Source organism: Cylas formicarius, unplaced genomic scaffold (genome assembly GCF_029955315.1).
Source record: "Cylas formicarius isolate icCylForm1 unplaced genomic scaffold, icCylForm1.1 PGA_scaffold_5__7_contigs__length_24384050, whole genome shotgun sequence".
NCBI classification, from domain to species: domain Eukaryota; kingdom Metazoa; phylum Arthropoda; class Insecta; order Coleoptera; family Brentidae; genus Cylas; species Cylas formicarius.
Window position 1 is genome coordinate 20,521,996 of NW_026844341.1, and position 18,128 is coordinate 20,540,123.

Sequence of the window (18,128 nt, forward strand, 5' to 3'; positions counted from 1 at the left end):
ATAAATAACTAACCAAGGTAACAAATTTAAATAAAAATAAATCTATAAAAAAAGAAGTTAACTAGAAAGAGTTCGTTAATTCGGTCCATAAATTTTAGTTAAAAATGTCCCTCTTAAAATGCTCGTTTCATCTGGCATCAAAACAACAAAGCAATATCAAAATATTTTAAAATGTAGTTGGCTATGACATCACAACCTTTTTCTTTTTTTTTTGAGTTTTATTAAATCTGTTAAGGTGTCAATTTTTTCATAATTTGCACGTATTAATGGACACCCTGTATTGTTAGCAATAGGTTTTATTCGTACACCTGGAGTATTATATGTTTAAAAGAAGTAGTATTGCGTTTCCTATTTAAAAAATACCTAATATCGCCTAAGCTTTAATTTTAACAAGAGTTTATACGAGGGTTCCATTTGAAAATCTTGAGATTTTGATAATTGAATTCGCCAAAACGCAGCACCTATTTGGGACACCCTGTATAAGCTGATGCGCATCTGTCAAACATCTAAATCTTCTAATTTATCTTCATCAAGACTGTATCCATAGGGATAAATTTTTAATTTAATTCTGTCCAAGTCTTATCCAGCAATGCACCATAATGAAGTGCATTTTATTTTGTTGTAGAGTCATAGTCTTCAAAATTATTAGAAGTGAAAAATTTTGCAGGTGTTGCATCACAAATTGCGCATGCCTGACTTAAACGAGTGTTGGTGAGAATACATAAGATTTTCAATCAATCAATCAAAGTCAAGTGTAAATAAAAATGTACTATAACAAAAAAATTGTTGATCCAGGTTTGGTATTCTTGAAGATCTTTAATTTCATTATCTAGACTTTCTTTCTTCCAGTTTTAACGACCAGCAAACCCTCAGAGATTGTGGCATTTCATTATTCCATAGGATAATGCCATCTAAGCTAGTTGGCTTAGGTTGTAGCGAAAATTCTCGTGTATCTTCAGAAGATATTTTTTGTTTGTATTGAACCTGTCCTGAGCTTCCATCAAAACCGTATCTGTCAACTAACGTAGCTGAATATCTGGCTTCTAGAAACGCTGAGAAAAACCTCTTCTTGTAAGTAAAATTCTATGTGTGGTGTTGTTAAGAACATATTACCAAAATATGATTAAAGGCTGGACACATGTCTCAATTTTGGGCCTGTTCACCCAATCGGATAGTCAAGTATTGTTGTTTCGTGAATCTGTTGTCAAGTATAAAAGCGAGCTCCTTGAGAGCTGTACTTGATCGGTTCTTTTGTAGCAAGTAATACTTTTTTGACTTTTGATGCACGTGTGCATCATCTCGTTAGTCTGTGGTCAAATTTTCGTTGCAATGCCTGGATGGATGCATAAAAAAAAACACATAACCCCAATTTTTGCCTAAACTAAGCAAAATTCGAATAGGAATTTCTTAAGAAAGTGCCCTTTATTGTAACCAAGGATTCAAAAAATTCGAAATGTACAAGGTGTTTCATTTAAAATAACAAAGATGATGACGGGGGGGTACACTTTTGGGACACCCTGTATCAACGAAATTATAATATTTTAAATATTCAGGAGAGTCCAAGAAACTTTTGTACGAAAGTTTTTTATGTCCCCACATCCTATAGTGGATCGTTTTACACGGTTACAAGGAACGTAAAACATCTGGGCGCTGCTTGTGGATCTAACAGGAGAATGTAAACCGATCTGTGAGATTAATCAGAATAGTGGAAAGAAATGGTCATGGCGTGGTTGAAAGGAGCGGAATGTCCAGTTCACGATTAAATCCTACTTAAACTTACTTAATTAAAATTAATAAATAAAGTGGAGAAACGAGGTGGCTTCTAACAAGGGATTTTACTGTCTCTGATATTTCTTTTGAGAAAACCCAGCATCATAAGAGATTTGTTTATCATATTACTAATGTGGTGCGAAAAGGATATCTCACACTTTAAATGAACTTCAAAATCTCTTATTATCTCTTGAAATTGAAGTGAGAACATAAACATGATGACTATGCACTTGGATGTGTTAATCTCCATACCATTAGTGGTGCACCACAGTTCCTATTAGTAATGCTGAAGTTGTTGGCAGTCTAAACAATTAAACAGTTTTAAGTCATCAGTAGATAGAAGAAATTTTCATTTTCATTGGAAAAAGTCTGAGGCATCATTGATGGAACATATATTTTATTAGCGAAAAAATTAAGCACTCTTCAAAATCGGAGTTCTATCAGGAAGATGCAATTAGTCAAATATGACACCATTTCCTAGCCACGTTTCCAGATTGTTTAACTCCGAATGAGAAAAGGACAGTCTACAATGTTTCAAAAAAATGTTTTACAAAAAAATCCCATCACCACACTCACTCACCATTCTTTTTCATCGACATTGCGCTTGCAGACGTCCTGAAACAAACAAAAAAAGATCGCGCGTTAGAATTCGTCCGCCTCGAAGGACCAAATTGTGTGTGTCCCGAAGAGCACGCGGACACGGCGATAAACAAATATTACTTAACGCGCGTCGTTGTCCGCTTGTTTTTTCTCTTTGTATTATTTAAATTGTAATTTGATTCCCGATCCATTCTCCGCACCTTCTTTTTTCGTCCGGGTTCGCTTTTCTGCCGTCCGGGACCGCCCACGCGCGGATTTTAAATTCGTCGTCGCGACTGAATAGAAATATTAATTTCGGCCTTCTTCGGTTTTGGCAGTTCATAAATTAAAAACGCGGCGGTTTTTTTTTTTCGTAATAACGCGAGGCGCCCGCGTGGCGCCCCCCCTTCTACCCCGCCCTGCCTCGCTCACAACAATAACAACTGTATCAGATAAAATGAGTTTTATTACTTTGGCTCGCGTAAATAGGCGTTTAAAGCCGGCACCGACGATAAATCGCCGGCTAATATATAGATCCACTTTCGCTAATCTCGTCCCAATCGGTGGGAATTTTAACGCCGTAGCGCGCGTAGCCAGATGCGAGTTGTTCGACTGTCATCAGTAGAATGGCAATGATTTAGACAACATCCACCACGATCCGTCAGGATGGCGCTTTTGGCGGTACGACATCCATGCAGTTGCAGAAATACTGTCAGTTTTTTGTGTCTGAAGCCTAAGCCTCCGAATCGCAGGTCGTAGAACAGCCGTAGGCTATCGCTTGGTGTTGATGTTATTTCATTGACTCGAGCTTTTATAATAATAATAATAATAAATTGCCTTTATTGTTGTATATTGTTATATACAAATATACAGTGGAGAAGAGGCGAAGTCCAGCAAAAGCTACTCCACTTAACCTCTTAACGTTCGACTTCTACAAGGTCGAACACCTAACTTCAGTTTTAGAAAGCTAGAAACTTGATTCCTCCTTAGTAAACGTAAACAACCTTTGCTGTGTTCATAAAATGTAGAATGCGAGAGCCTTCATTTTTTCCTGGTACCTATTGGCTACGGAATAACTTCGCTCCCCGCGAACTTATCGCCCGACCAACCAACGAACAAACGACGACGGTACCGGTCGGAGTACCGCGTAGTAACAAATCGCCCGGAGGGGGGCGGGGTTATCGAACAAATACGAACGACGTAAAGGTAACTTTATCGGACGCATTAAGTCCGTATCGATCGAAAACAATCGTAAATACGCCGGGGACCACCGCGTCGTTAACGCGGTACCACTTAAATTACCCCCCCGTTTTCAATCGCGGTACTATTGCGTTAACGCGGTACTTATCGGCGTTGTCAGAAACGGCTTCGTCGACGCGTGTAAAACGAATGCGCAAAGGACAGAGGGCGCCAACTCGAACGTACGGTAGTACCGGCTTTTCGATTTTTTTCGAACCTAACCCGATTTCCTTGGGCGCCGTGAAGGGCGGGCTCTACATTCCCCGTCGTTATGCATTATTCAGCCCCCCGGAGGTTAGCACACTAACACCTCGACCGCACGGAACCACCCCTTTCGGGTAGTCGGGCGAGCCACCCGCGGTTAAGTCATGAAAATTTATCACGTACGTTTTTGTTTTGAATTTATATATACGTGTATCCCGTCCGTTGTTATGTAAATAATTTGTCGGTGTGCCTCGAGGATCGCCTCCGGGGCCGATATTTGCTTCTTTTATGCTGGCGACGGCCGATCTAATAGAATAGGTTTCCACTGGAACTTTTTTAGCCTCACCTTTCATCGAAGTCGAAAATATCGTACACACAGCAAGGTTTCCAGATATATATACTTCCATTAACTTTTTAAGGTCCACCTTCAGTCGAAGTTAAAAAACTCTTAAGTCACAGCAAAAAAAAATTGCTGCTAGAAAGGCGACAAGTTTCCAAATAGATATTTTGACTCAAGCTCAGACCAAACCTTAGAATATACAGAATCTTCGTAATTGCTTATCTTTAGAGACTTTAAAACTTCAAAAATTAATCAGTTTTTTCACCGAACGGGGTTTAATGTGGTTGTAAACTATGACAGTGATTGTCGGCGTGCCTCGAGGATCGCCTCCGGGGCCGCGTCTCCGGTTGCGCGTGCGGACTCCTAATATCGCGTCGATCTAACACAAGGATCTCAATTCGGTATATCGGTTTTATTTTTAAATTGGTCAGCGTGTTCCTTTTTACGCTTTATCTGTGGTCCGTGGCCGTGGACGCCGATTAATACGCCACGAACAAGGTTTTTTCTACGAGTCCTTTCGAAAGAACACGAAAGCGACGTGGCGCGAGGGGGGAAGGGGGGGCGAAGAGGAAAAAAAACACCGAACGACTAGCGGCGAAGCGTTCGATCAATTACGAAATTGTCAGCGCTCGGAGCAGCCCGGAGAATCAATTTAGAATTTTAATTAGTTTATCAGTGTGGTTCGTGAACGACACCAGACAAATTAGGTGTCACGAGATCTCGGTTCTAATTATCGATGGTAATGTATGCGCGGCGTCTCGGACACCTTAGACCGTCGCTTTTCACGAAAAACTCACGTCCTCGGTCATGTACGCTGTTCTTTCATTATCCTCGAGCCACCAGCCACCATCAAACCTGCCAATGCAACACCGGATACCTGCTCATATCGGTATCGAGAGCAATTGGATGGCCGATAAACTGAGAAGAGTGCTGGAAAGGGATCAATATCTGAGCACCTGGTATATGTACATTTTAACAGGTGTTTAGAAGAGGAGTAAACTAAACGTCTGGAATCAATCAATCAATCAAAGGGACGCTGATAATATCTATAGAAAAAGTAGCACCATCTTAGCACATCGTATCATGGAACTCGAAAATCGATCCAAAATCCCCTCTTCCTAGTAGTGCGGACATAATGCGAATCATATGTCTTGTCTGTGCATCAGCGCAATGTAGTAGAATTCACTTTGAAACCCAATAAGATGAACGGCTTTAAATATACGTCAAAACCAACACGAGAGTCGTTTCCTGAAAGTGGCATATAATTATTAATAATAATAATAATAATAAATTGCCTTTATTGTTGTATATTGTTATATACACATATACTATCAAGACTACTAAACCATAGTTCATAATGGAAAGGACAAGTGATTGAGCTAGAAGTTCCCGTACACTGAAATTAAGGACATTTCTATGCCTGTATAAATGGAGGAAAACCAAATAAGACTTTTTCACCAACAACGTTACATATTCCACGAATCTAATCTAAAGAACATTACACTGCATTTTTTAGCATTGAGTTGTAGATTGAGTTGTAGAGGAGTAAAATAGCTGAGTGTCACCAGCAAACGAATGCAAATTCAAATATTCGATGGATGTATAAATATCACGAATATAAATTAAGAATAATATAGGTCCAAGGACACAACCTTGCGGTACACCTGATCAAACAGGGACAAATTCGGGACTTGCGTTGTCAAGGGTAACTCTCTGATATCTGTTAGCTAAGTAGTTTTCAAAAAATCGACGCAGTAGCATTGCAGTTTCAGAATAGTCCGAATATGAAAAATGGCGACACAAATGTTAATCGGTATAATAGTCACGGTAACACGCCCCCTCTACAAAATTTATCTGCTGTTGAACAGGCTAAAAATGTAGACCTTACAAGAAATAGTAGTTCTTCAGATCGAGAGAGGATTGAAATTGCTGGATTCAAATAAAACGTATGTTGCACGACATTCAGTAAAGACAAACTGTAATAATAGAGGACATCTCCAAAATGATCGCCCCAAGTCAAGAAAAGATGCTTTTTTGTAGTCAATTTAGTGCCTTCCCTTAATATATAGGACAAACCAATCTATTGCAACGAGGAAAAATTGGTTGTTTCTAACGTAGGGACAAACGAGAACTCTCGGATAATAGTATCTACCAACCATAGAAAAAGTTAAAGAAGAGGGTGCTGAGGTAAAAGTTATCTTTAATTGAGTCAATAGTTTCGAATTTAAATGCAAATGATATATTCGAGTTGAACGGTCGATTATAAATTTTAAACATATTCAAAGTTTTCTCTGATCCACTTCGACCGTACTATTAACCAACCGTAGGGGTACCACGGAAAGTGCATTGTCGCGATTTAGAGCCCGACAATAACACAAAGTCGATCTGCAAGTTTGTTTCGTCGACACAAGGACAACGAAAGGTCGTTTTTCTTCGTCGGATTAGGCGGGAACACACCCAAACTGATTTCGTTTTTTTTTTCTTGCGGGTTTGCAAATTAAACAAATTGAGGACAAATTTTAATGTGCCCCGCGCCTAATACCAAGCAGGAACGCCCGAGGCGTTGCGTCGTCAAATACAAATCGGAGGGAGGGGGTAGCCACTGAGACCTGTCGGTACCCCGCGGATCTCCAATTTGTCAATATTTTTCGGGTGGTTCCCGTGTCGAACGTCGAGAAATTAATAACGACGACAAATGTTCCCGACGAGTTGTTGATTAATGGTACCCGCCGGTACCCGGGGTAGCCCAACGCGGAAGAGGTTCGTCGTAAATTAAAAAAGGAAGAAAAAAAAACAATTATTAATAGTGCGGCAGTAATTGTTGCGTAAATAACAATCGTTAAGGTCGTACCGACAATCACAGGAACGGTCCTTCGGCGGCGGCGTCGTGAGTGGCGCTACGCAGAGGACGTCCGTATTTGGCGAGACCACTTCTTCGTGCACCGGGAGATGTGCCTCTCGAACACGATCTCCGCCCACGCGACGAAACGTCGAGGTCGTACTATTGGTTCTCGTTTTGAAATCGTAACTCGTGTTCAAAAAAAAAGCGTTGAGAAAAATGGTGTTTTAATTGGTCTAGCAAAGTTCTCTTGGTTATCGCTTTAGAAGTACTACAGCACTATACACTTCATATTTGCAAAACTGAAATGGGATAATAATAATAATAATAATAACAATAATAATAACAAAACAGATCAAGACTGAATAACACCCAGCTAGATTTTAATCCAAGAACGCGGGGATTTCGGAGAAGATAAATAAAATTATTGAAGAAGTGGTCGGACCCTCGGAGGACCTCGACAGAATTCACAACAGTATATACGCAGCTGCTGTGACACCCATACAACTAAACAATCAAGAGTTAAGTAACAATAATGGGAAAAACAAACCTCGTCAAAGCCGTAAACCAGTTTGGAAAAAAAGGATGGCGTACCAGATAGACCAATTACGTAGGAAAATCGACCTAATAGACGAGTATCTAAAAGGGAACCCTAGCCAAAGAGTAAAAAGAGAAATGGCTCACATAACTAGGGAAGCAGGTATCCCAAATAATGAGCGAAATCCATCACAAGCTCTTATCTGTTACAAAGAAAAACTAAGACGGGCGGTAAAAGCTAAGGGAGCCCGCCTCAGGAGATATAACGAAACCCCCAAAAGAAAAATGCAAAAAAAAACACTTTACCAATAAGCAGAGGAATTTCTATTACTGGATTACTGGAAAAAACCTGGGAAGAGTCAAACGCATTTAATGCGAAAGCTGACTGGTTGCCAAAAATCATGGATGAATTGGCGCCCCTCCCAGCCATGCCTGAAGTGACAATAACAGCTGAAGACATACATAATAAGACCAGATCTCTATCTGCTTGGAAAACACTGGGGCCTGATGGTATTCAGAACTTCGGGCTGAAAGCCTTCCCTTGCTTAGATAATATTCTAACAGTGCTTTATCCGCTCATTTTACTATTGGTAACACATACACTATACAAAAAAGTTGACCGAAATGATCCGAAAAATTATAGGCCTAGCAGATGCCTATCTATCCTCTATAAGCTGGTTACAGCTGTTTTATATACAAAGATCTATGAGCAAAGGGTGTATCAGAAAATCTTTAGGGTGCAAACTTGTAATCGATTCAGTAATCCTCAAACAGGTCCAAGTCAGCCTCTGTTACATTACATTAATTTGCAGCAAAGCGCTTCACACGACCGGTTAAAGAAAACCTTGGAAATATATAAAATACACCCTGCGATACGACAGTTACTTACCACTTTGATGACTCGGTGCCGGGCCCAACTACACCTAGATAGCGACAGATTGGGGGAAATTTAAATTCCTCTCCGTTAACGCACTGTCAACACTAACCAAAACTACATTTTAAGATGACAGTAGTCCCTACTAAAATCGTCGCTAAAATGCTAAAGAACAGCGGTAAGAAAGACATCTATTGCGCAAGGTCTGGGAAAATGGTAAATGGCCCGAAAGATGGACCGAATCAATCTACATCTCTCTGCATAAAAAATGAGCTAAAGGCGAATACGGCAATTATAGAGCCATGGCTCTGATCAGTCATTCCAGTAAAGTTCTCTTTGATCCCCCTAGAACAGGCAGCGTATGTGCCAGGTAGTGGAACGCGAAACCAACCTATGAACGGATTATAAATTATAGAACAAGTGTACGAATACAATATACCAGCTATGTTCTGCGTAACTCAAGGCATTTGACACAGTACAGTGGAGACGAGTATGTTCAAGCCCTATATGACAACAACAGAGCACGCACACAAATAGAAGGAGCAATTTTGAAGGGAATTCAACGTGGGAAAAGGCGTTACACAGAGAATGGGTCATTAGAAGGGCTCTAGAAAACTGAGATGACACGATATTTCTGGTACAAACTGAACAAGAAATGTTTGAACTCCTTCAACTAACTACTAACCAACTAACTAACCAAAACTAACTAGCAAAGGAGGCTCCGAACCAAAAATCAAGAGAAGGGTTGGGATAGCAAAAGAAGCTTTGGGTAGACTGGCTAAAATCTGGAAACACCACAACATTCAGAAAATGACCAAGATGAGTCTAATGTTCTCCATCGCAATTTATGGTTCGGAACCACCTTGGACATTAAATGCAGCATGCCGCAGGACAATAGAAGAATTTGCAGTGATACGCTACCGCAGGATGTCAAGGATCCCTTGAAGGGCGCGCAGAACAAACCTTTCCATACGCAGTGAACTAAACATTTGGGATCATGGAAGGCTGCTTCCAACAATCCAGAAGCGTATACTAAAATTCATTGGTCACGTGATACGGAAGGATGGTATGGAGAAGATTGTGATCCAAAAGAAAAAGGACGGCAAAAGAACGAGAGGCAGATCAAGAACCTTACAAACATGTCAGTAGTGGAAGTGAACCGTAAAGGATAGAGAAGCATGGAGAAGGCTTGCACCATGAATAAGTCACGACTCTCGGAATCGAGCAACGAATGGAGAGAGAAAGAGAAAGAGAAAGATCCCTACTAATAACACACGTAAGGATGAACTCTGGGCAATATACAAATATAAATTGTTTAAGTATGCTTTAACTTAGTTTTGTAACCACCGAAGGGAACAAAAAAAATTCTCTAGTAGAAACATGGAAGTCAAAATGCAAAGAGCGTAAATAACACCGTTCATTATCCTAAAAACAAAACGCAGATCCTGAAATATTCTACGATTTTGGCCTACAAAACTTAAAAATGGGGATATTCCTAAACGATTTATCCTTAATATTGTGGAAGAGCTCGTAGCTAATTGTGACTGAAGAGGTGCCGCAACTGGACTTTTATTGCTAAACGGTTCACAAATCTAGATTGAATTTTAGACATTTTCTAAAAGCAGACGACAATTCAATTTTTTCTAATTACTGCCACGATGTACAAGAAAAATCCTGAAGAAGCCTGTTTTTCGCAAATGGAATCAAATTTCATTGCATACGTAAAAGTAAAAATAACTCGATTTCGTTCGGTGGGAAAAAATTTCCTCGGTTACTGATACGCTTAAAGGAAGGAGTCTTGGAAAATTTATACCTCCATGCTGTCACATTTATAATTCTCAGCAGACAACTTAACTCCTGTACGATGAATCGTACCGGGTGACCCAAGAAACTTTTCATTGCGACGTCATGGCTTTGAAATGAAAAAAAACTGACCAAAACTAACCACAACTAACCAAAACTAAAGCATCTTTTCAGTTTTTTCGAATAACCGCAAAGAAAGTGTTTAAGTAGCTGTCACCATTGACACCCTGTATACAATACGAGGTCAGCATACGGAATGGTGTCAGACAGAGGTGTACCTTATCTCCAATGCTATTCAACATATACCGCTGGGATAGTAATAAATGAGAAAATCCTTAATAATATTAAGTTGTGTGCGGGTTCCCTCGAGGAGTCACAGAGACTAGTAAACAAAGTAATGAAAGCTAGGAAAGATTACGATCTCAACATGAACACTGAAGACTAAAATGACGGTGACAACAAAAAGGAAGCAAGCAACAGGTCAGCTCATCGTAGACGGGAAAACAATTGAACAAGTAAGACATTTGGCTCCATAATTGATGAAGACATTCAACATTCATCACTAACAGTAAGAACAAAAATGGTCCAATGCTATGGACTCCCTGTGTTGCTTTATGGCTTGGAAGGCTGGACGCTGAATAGAGAAACCACAAGGAGGTTGCAAGCTTTTGAAATGTGGACTTATAGACGCACGCTGAGAGCTTCGTGGATTACAAACGAGGAAGTGTCAGGAAGAATGGGCAATAGAACTCGAAATACTCTTTAGCATTAAAAAACGCCAACTTAAGTTCCTGTTACATATATCACGTGGTACAAGATATGAGCTGCTGAAACTCATTATGGAGGGCAAAATTGTAGGTAGACGGAGTATCAATTGAATTATTTAGATCAGCAGTATCAAAAGTGATGATGATCAGCAACCTCCGAAGGAGAAGCTGATACAAGAAGAAGTAGTATCCATCGCGGACTCAACAAAGTAAAATTTTTGGGAAATAACTTTTTTTTTGGGCGACCGCGTAAATCCGTTCGAAATTAAGATACACCGGTTGATATTCCGGTCTCGCCTGACAGTAGGCAGTAGTTCAGTTTTGTTAAAGTATCGGTACCACCCCGGATAACGATGCCTATCGGCCATCTATCTGACTGGGTGTCGTATACACACAGACGCGTTATCTCGATGATGATGATGATACGGCGCTTCTTTGTTCCGACCTCTTTTTGTTTTGTTTGTTTTTTTTTTCTCCCTGTCCCTTTTTCGCTGTCCAACTTGAGCTCTTTTGCCCTCCGTCGCGCCATTTTAAGCTATTAACGCTCCTACGCAAGAGATCATGCCCACCGTCGGTAACGCAAGTCAGTATGGGGTAAACACAATATACCGGGTGTCCTAGTAAAGGCAACGAAGTTAAGGGAATACAGAAACTAATGGTCACCGGGGCGCGTAATTTAAGAAAAAAAAACTGTTTTCTGTCAACATTTCTTATATTTAATGGTAGCTAGTGACTTTTATTTAAAATCTGAGGCAATCAAATTTTACTCAATCTCTGAAATGACAAAGGTTGAATTTTAATCTCAAAAAATTAATTTTCTAAAAAAAACAACAATATAACCTAAAATAAAGCATTTAGAAATGTAATTTCCATCCTAAACAACAATTTTAGGGTTTTATCAGACATCAGAAATCAACTGAAGAGGTATTTTATTTGCTTTTTTTTTTCATTTTTAGAATGCTTATTAATAAAACTATCTAACTGATTTTACAAGAACTAAGAGTAAGGTAATATAAAATGAAAGAAAATGACTCCGTTAAAGCAGCAGATATACCAATACATTCTATTACCAACTCACCAACGAAAGAACAAAACAATCTTTTTTTTTTTCATTTCTATAAGGTTGTTCGGAAAGTCATTTCGTTTTTTCCCGTCAGAGGACTTAATTACGTTTTTTCGAAACCAACTTCACACTTAAGCCGCATTACCATTATACGTCTTGAGAGCTGATACTGCAAGGCTTGTGTGTGTGAAAAAGTTCTATTAATTCTACGCAGTAGTTTTTGGTTGGTGCCCTTTTAAATATGGAGAGCAATAAGCAGCATTTTCGTCATATTTTACTTTTTTACTTCAGAAAAGGTAAAAATGCTGTCCAAGCGAGAAAAAAATTGACGGAGGTGTATGGAGAAGGCGTGTTAACAGTACGCCAGTGCCAGAACTGGTTTGCAAAATTTCGATCCGGCAATTTTGATGTCGAAGATGCACCACGGTCTGGAAGGCCGGTCGAAGCTGACAAAGATGCGATAAAGGCATTAGTTGATGCAAATCGGCGAATAACCACACGAGAGATCGGTGAGAGATTAAATTTGTCGAATTCGACTGTTTATGGCCATTTGAAAGGCATGGGCTTAACCTCGAAGCTCGATGTGTGGGTGCCCCATGTCCTTACGGAGCGAAATTTGTGTCGTCGCGTTGACGTGTGTGATTCGCTCCTCAAACGTCAAGAAAATGATCCATTTTTGAAGCGGATTATTACTGGGGACGAAAAATGGGTTGTATACAACAATGTTAAACGCAAGAGGTCATGGAGCAGAAAAGATGAACCGGCTCAAAGCGTGTCAAAAGCCAACATTCACCAAAAAAAGGTGATGCTCTCCGTTTGGTGGGATGTCAAAGGAATCGTTTTTTTTTGAGCTTTTGCCGGACAATACAACGATTAATTCAGAAGTCTATTGTCATCAGCTGGACAAATTGAATGATTCACTTAAAGAGAAGAGGCCCGAATTAATCAACAGGAAGGGTGTAGTGTTCCACCAGGATAATGCGAGACCTCACACAAGTTTGGTCACTCGCCAAAAACTTTTACAGCTTGAATGGGACGTACTGCAACATCCACCATATTCTCCAGATCTGGCGCCTTCCGACTACTATTTGTTCCGGTCCCTGCAAAATTTTTTGGATGGCAAAACCTTTACCTCAAATGAAGATGTCAAAAACTACCTGAACCAGTTTTTTGCCAGCAAGGGCCAAAACTTTTATGAGAGGGGAATTATGTTACTGCCAGAAAAATGGCAAAAGCTGTTGGACCAGAATGGCCAATATATAATTTAATAAAATATTTATTCATTATACGAAAACTGTCTTTCATGTTCTCCAAAAAAAACGAAATGACTTTCCGAAGAACCCAATAGAATGCTTATTAATAAAACTATCTAACTGATTTCACGAGAAGTAAGGGTAAAGTAATATACAGGGAAAGACAATGACCCCGTTAAAGCAGTACCAATACATCCTATTACCAACTCACCAGCGAAAGAACAAAACAATCAGAAATGAACTGAAGGGATATTTTATTTGCTTTTTTATTTCTAGAATCCTTCTTAATGAAGTTATCTGATTCCGCAAGAACTACCGCACAGTAGCGACGAGTGTTTTATAGCATATCCTTCTAAAGAAAGATGCGCAATATGGAGAAACCAAAGGCATTACTTTTATGCGTTTTTTTTATGTGTTTTACAAATATACATCGATGTTTTGAGCGCAGATTGCTATAACAAAAATTAATGAATAATATTAAATGTACATGATATTCATTTTATAAAATTAGAGACTTATATCAAAGAACATAACCATTTAGATCAGGAAGCTTTACGATTTATAATTGTTTCTTTTTGTTTTATGATTGAATGTACTTGAAATAACCTTATAAGTTTTTGAGTTATCAGATTTTTAAGTAATTGAAATAAATATAATCAAATTCTTACACACTGCTTTTTACTAGATTTCTTCTAATCTATACCGGTGGTTTCAGTAAGGGTAAGGGGTACTTAAGAAAATGCTGGAAATTATTTTTGAGGTTCTGAAATGACTACCAGGGAAAATTTTCTAAAAAAAAAAAAATAAATAAACCCAGTGAAACTTGCATCATTTTCCTACTCTAAAATATAGTATTTAGACGTTTAAGTAAATATTAGTGCGAAACAGGACGACTTTTTGAAATTAGAACACTTTGGTGATCCAATTATGGCACCATTTTTCTCTAATGCTCAAATTTATTTGAACTTTAGTCAGTTGTTTCAGTGGCATGTCAGACCTCCAAACCTCATTGTGCTGGACCTTACCTCTGAGGTAGAATAAAAGATTTTGTTTATCAAACTCGCCCTGGTACCCCTGAAAATACGTTTGATCCTATCCGAAATGCCGTACCCAACCTTTCGAGAGCTGAAATTACTGCAGTCGTATTAAATAATAATAATGACAGTCCTTCTGTTCCCAAACTCAACTATCATTATCTACCTCACTATCTACCTTTGAAGCAAATTCATCTTCAAAATCTGAAATATATCACTTTTATTTATCTATCACTCGACGAAAATCCAAGACACATTCTTCGGGATTTTCTTAAGTAGAAAGCAAGAGCTTCAGGCAAATTTTCGGCACACATGTCGAAACTTTATGCAACTTTATGTTATCACTGAAAAAATTTTGCAGAGAAAGAAACACTCCATTTAATTGGTTTATAACCAATTATGAGTTGCGTATAAGAGAATAAGTCCCAGTGGTGCGTTAATGCACCGCCTATTCTATGATTTTTTTTGTCACATCCAGGAAATATTTTTGCACATCCATTTAGAAATTTTATTATTATCACTATTAAAGGACATGAAACCGTAGAAATCTCTAATTTATGTGTAAAGGAAAGATCTTATACATGAAGTTAACAAAAGCCGTTCATTTTTAATCATTTTCAAGTAAATCCAAAATAGTAAAAAAAACTATTTTGCATTTGTATTGCCATTTTTGTGTATAGCATGTAGATTACATCGCAGAAAACATACATTGGAAATACTATATTGATTAAGCTTTATTTTTTGAAAATATTTACTGGTACGTGAATACACCAGTGGTTTTATCTGTGAAACAAAACTTTGTTATTGCAAGTCTAGACAAGTCAGCGCGTGTTCTTTAGTATTAGTTTGTGCCTTGTGCAGTGAACGTTACAGTTCGTAAAATATGGCATTCCCGAGGTATTTGACTCAAAAGGAATTAGAGGTGGCTATGGAGGAGATCGCGACGGATGAGGACAATAACATTGAAAGTCGTAAGTATTATTTGGATTTACGTATTTTTATGTATTGTAGCATTCCATTCCTTGTAAATTTATGCTAAAAATAAATTTTAAAAAAAGAAAAATAAGAAAAATATTTACAGAACATATTGACGCGGTCTACATTCCACCCGACGTGGATACCTTGACTAACGCAGAAGATATGAACGATAACATAAATCTACAAGAGTTTGGGGAACCAACTGATATAGTTGGAACTTTCGAGTTACATACACCGACCGAATGATACTGTCCTTCAACAGTTCTGTAATTCATCAACTACTGAACCTGAATGGGATTCATCAGATGATAAAACTCTGGAATTCAAAAGAAAACGTATGCTTTCTGCAAACGACAGGCTTGCTTCTACTGTCAAATGGAAGAAAGGTCAGATTGAAGTGCGTTATGATAATCAAGGTCACCTCGTGATTGTTCATGCTAATAAAGCCCAAAGGAGATGTAGAATCTACCACAGCCACACAATTTACGTTTGTAATAAGTGTAATGTGCATTTACATACCTCATGATTTGTAAAATATCACCAAAAATGAAACCGGGTGTTACCAGTGGTGCCATAAAATGTTATACGTTTTTTTTTGTATCAAATCAGGTTCTATTTGGAAAACAATCTACATTTAGTTGTTTTCTGTCGAATTTGAACTTTTTTTGTACATTTATATATAAATTATTTGTTACCTCTTTTGTGCCCCAAAACATTATTTAATGTTTTTTCCCAGTGGTTCGTTTACGCACCAGTATGTTTATTTTTAAACGGTACAAATTTTCCAAAATCGCTCGGCAGTGCTATAAAGGCGGCGACTATAAATTACCGAAAAACGTCGACCCCGTGGTACCGTAATTAATAAATTAACAGAAAAATTCACGTATTTTTGATAAATAACGACAGCGACGATAATAGTGCCCCGTTGTTTCTAAAATATTTATAGACCCCCAGAAGGAACGGTTCTTTTTTCGAAACGCTCTCTCTCTCTCTCAAAAGGGACCGAGGAATTTTCGTCGCCGCGGGGGGTGAGGAGGGACCGGATCTTTCGCCAGCACAAATCAGATTTCGTTTTGTTTTTTTTTTCGGTTTTAATTAGCCGGGGTATCTATATTAGCCGCTTGACGTTTTTCGAAATTTGCTGAACGCGGATGTTGTTCCTCGTACACCAAGTGCTAAGTGGTACCTTTTTTTTTATACGATACGAACGTCAATTTTCGACGCAATATCCGAAAATTTGTCACCGATCGATTTGAATATGAAGCTAACAGTGTAAACAAACAATGCGCGAAATCCGGCATGGGCACATTTTCAACTTATAATAAAATGTCGGACTTGTTGTAATTGTTATGTACACCATATAAAACGATGTACTATACGATCTGGAAAGCCATAGGAGTATATTTCGGCATTCCTGGAATCCTTGTTTAAAATAAAAGTCACTCCCGGAAGAAATTCCTATTCGAATTTTCAGGATAAGTAACTATTTAATTGTTTTATTCGTATATCTGGAGTATCATATCTTTAAAAGAAGTAGTATCATGTCTTTGCTATTTAAACAACCCCATTAACGTTAAGTCGGGGCTGTTGGCTAGCCAATCCATAGTTCCGCCGTTCCCTATCGAACACCTGGAATATTCCATATTAAGAAAATTTTTAATGTTGTATTGTATTGTATATTTATATTCTTTTAAAACTGAATGGATTGATCCCCAAGAAATACTCTACTAGCAGAGGAAACTGGATGTGCTTCATGGAATCCTAATACGTTTGCCTTATTTTCTTCATTTAAAACATCATGATTCCGGCATACCTTTTTAGCATTTAATACGTTGCCGTTTTCTGCGAATTTCTTTGCCAGCCTTGGAAATGTCTGTTTTGAATGAGCTCGACGCTCTGGATAAAGTCCAACTAATATACTGACGACGAGCAGCGGTTGCACTTTTATTATTCACAAAGTATACTTAAAGCATATCACTCCTTCAAATAAATTCGCGAAAACCCATTTTAACAATAATGACTTGGACAATAATTCAATATGTCAATTTTCCATTTTTTCCGATTTGTCAAAACTAAAATAATAACGTGTGTTACATTATTGTAATCGGAATAAGATATTCTATTAAACAAATATGTAATATACAGGGCGTTTCATTTAAAAAAATATATTATGTGGGCATATATGTCAGAAAATTTTGTACATAAATCACTTTTGTATAAAACAGTTTTTCTGAAATCTTAAATAAAAACGTTAGATATAGGTACATTTATAATGTTTCACCGCTATACTGTGCTTTTTATTTAAACGATTTAATTTTTTTCTTAAATACGTTCGCGCGTCCCAAAACACCCTGTATAGACGAGGTCTGGTCCGAACGCGCTCCATACAGACAAACGCGAAATGTTACGTAAACGCGTCGGGCTTATTTGTCAAACCGAGAAAACACACGAAGTGACAATAAAAAATTAAAACATTGCCCTTTAAGGTCCGGGCAGAAGATTTTGTCGCCACCCCACGAGACGACCGACAGGTAAAAGCACCGGCGGCGACGACGTTCGTACAGGGACGGAATCGATTCGTGCTTACTTTTAAAAGTATGCCAGTTCAAAGTTGCCATTTCTCATGTTATTGATCTAAAAATGTTGCAAAAAGATGCAATGGGGCCTCTCCCTAGTGGTAAGTAAATTTTAAAAATCTATACAGCAGCGGTTAGTTGAAACACTCTTAACTAGGAAGTCCTTTATGGCCACTTTGGACTTGAAAGAAGCTTACTTTCTAGTCCCAATAATTGAAAGTCAAAAGAAATTGTTAAGATTTTATTTTGATTCTGCCTCTTTATGCACAGCC

At 38.4% G+C, this 18,128-nt stretch overlaps 1 protein-coding gene across 1 annotated transcript in view; it reads right to left on the bottom strand.

The window, feature by feature from the left end:
* LOC132702340 (RNA/RNP complex-1-interacting phosphatase) overlaps positions 1-18,128 on the bottom strand; it is a 58,832-nt gene that overhangs the window by 35,567 nt on the left and 5,137 nt on the right. The window contains exon 3 of the mRNA XM_060670920.1: positions 2,351-2,385. Within this exon, the coding sequence (XP_060526903.1) occupies positions 2,351-2,385 (35 nt within the window). The remainder of the gene's footprint in view (positions 1-2,350; positions 2,386-18,128) is intronic.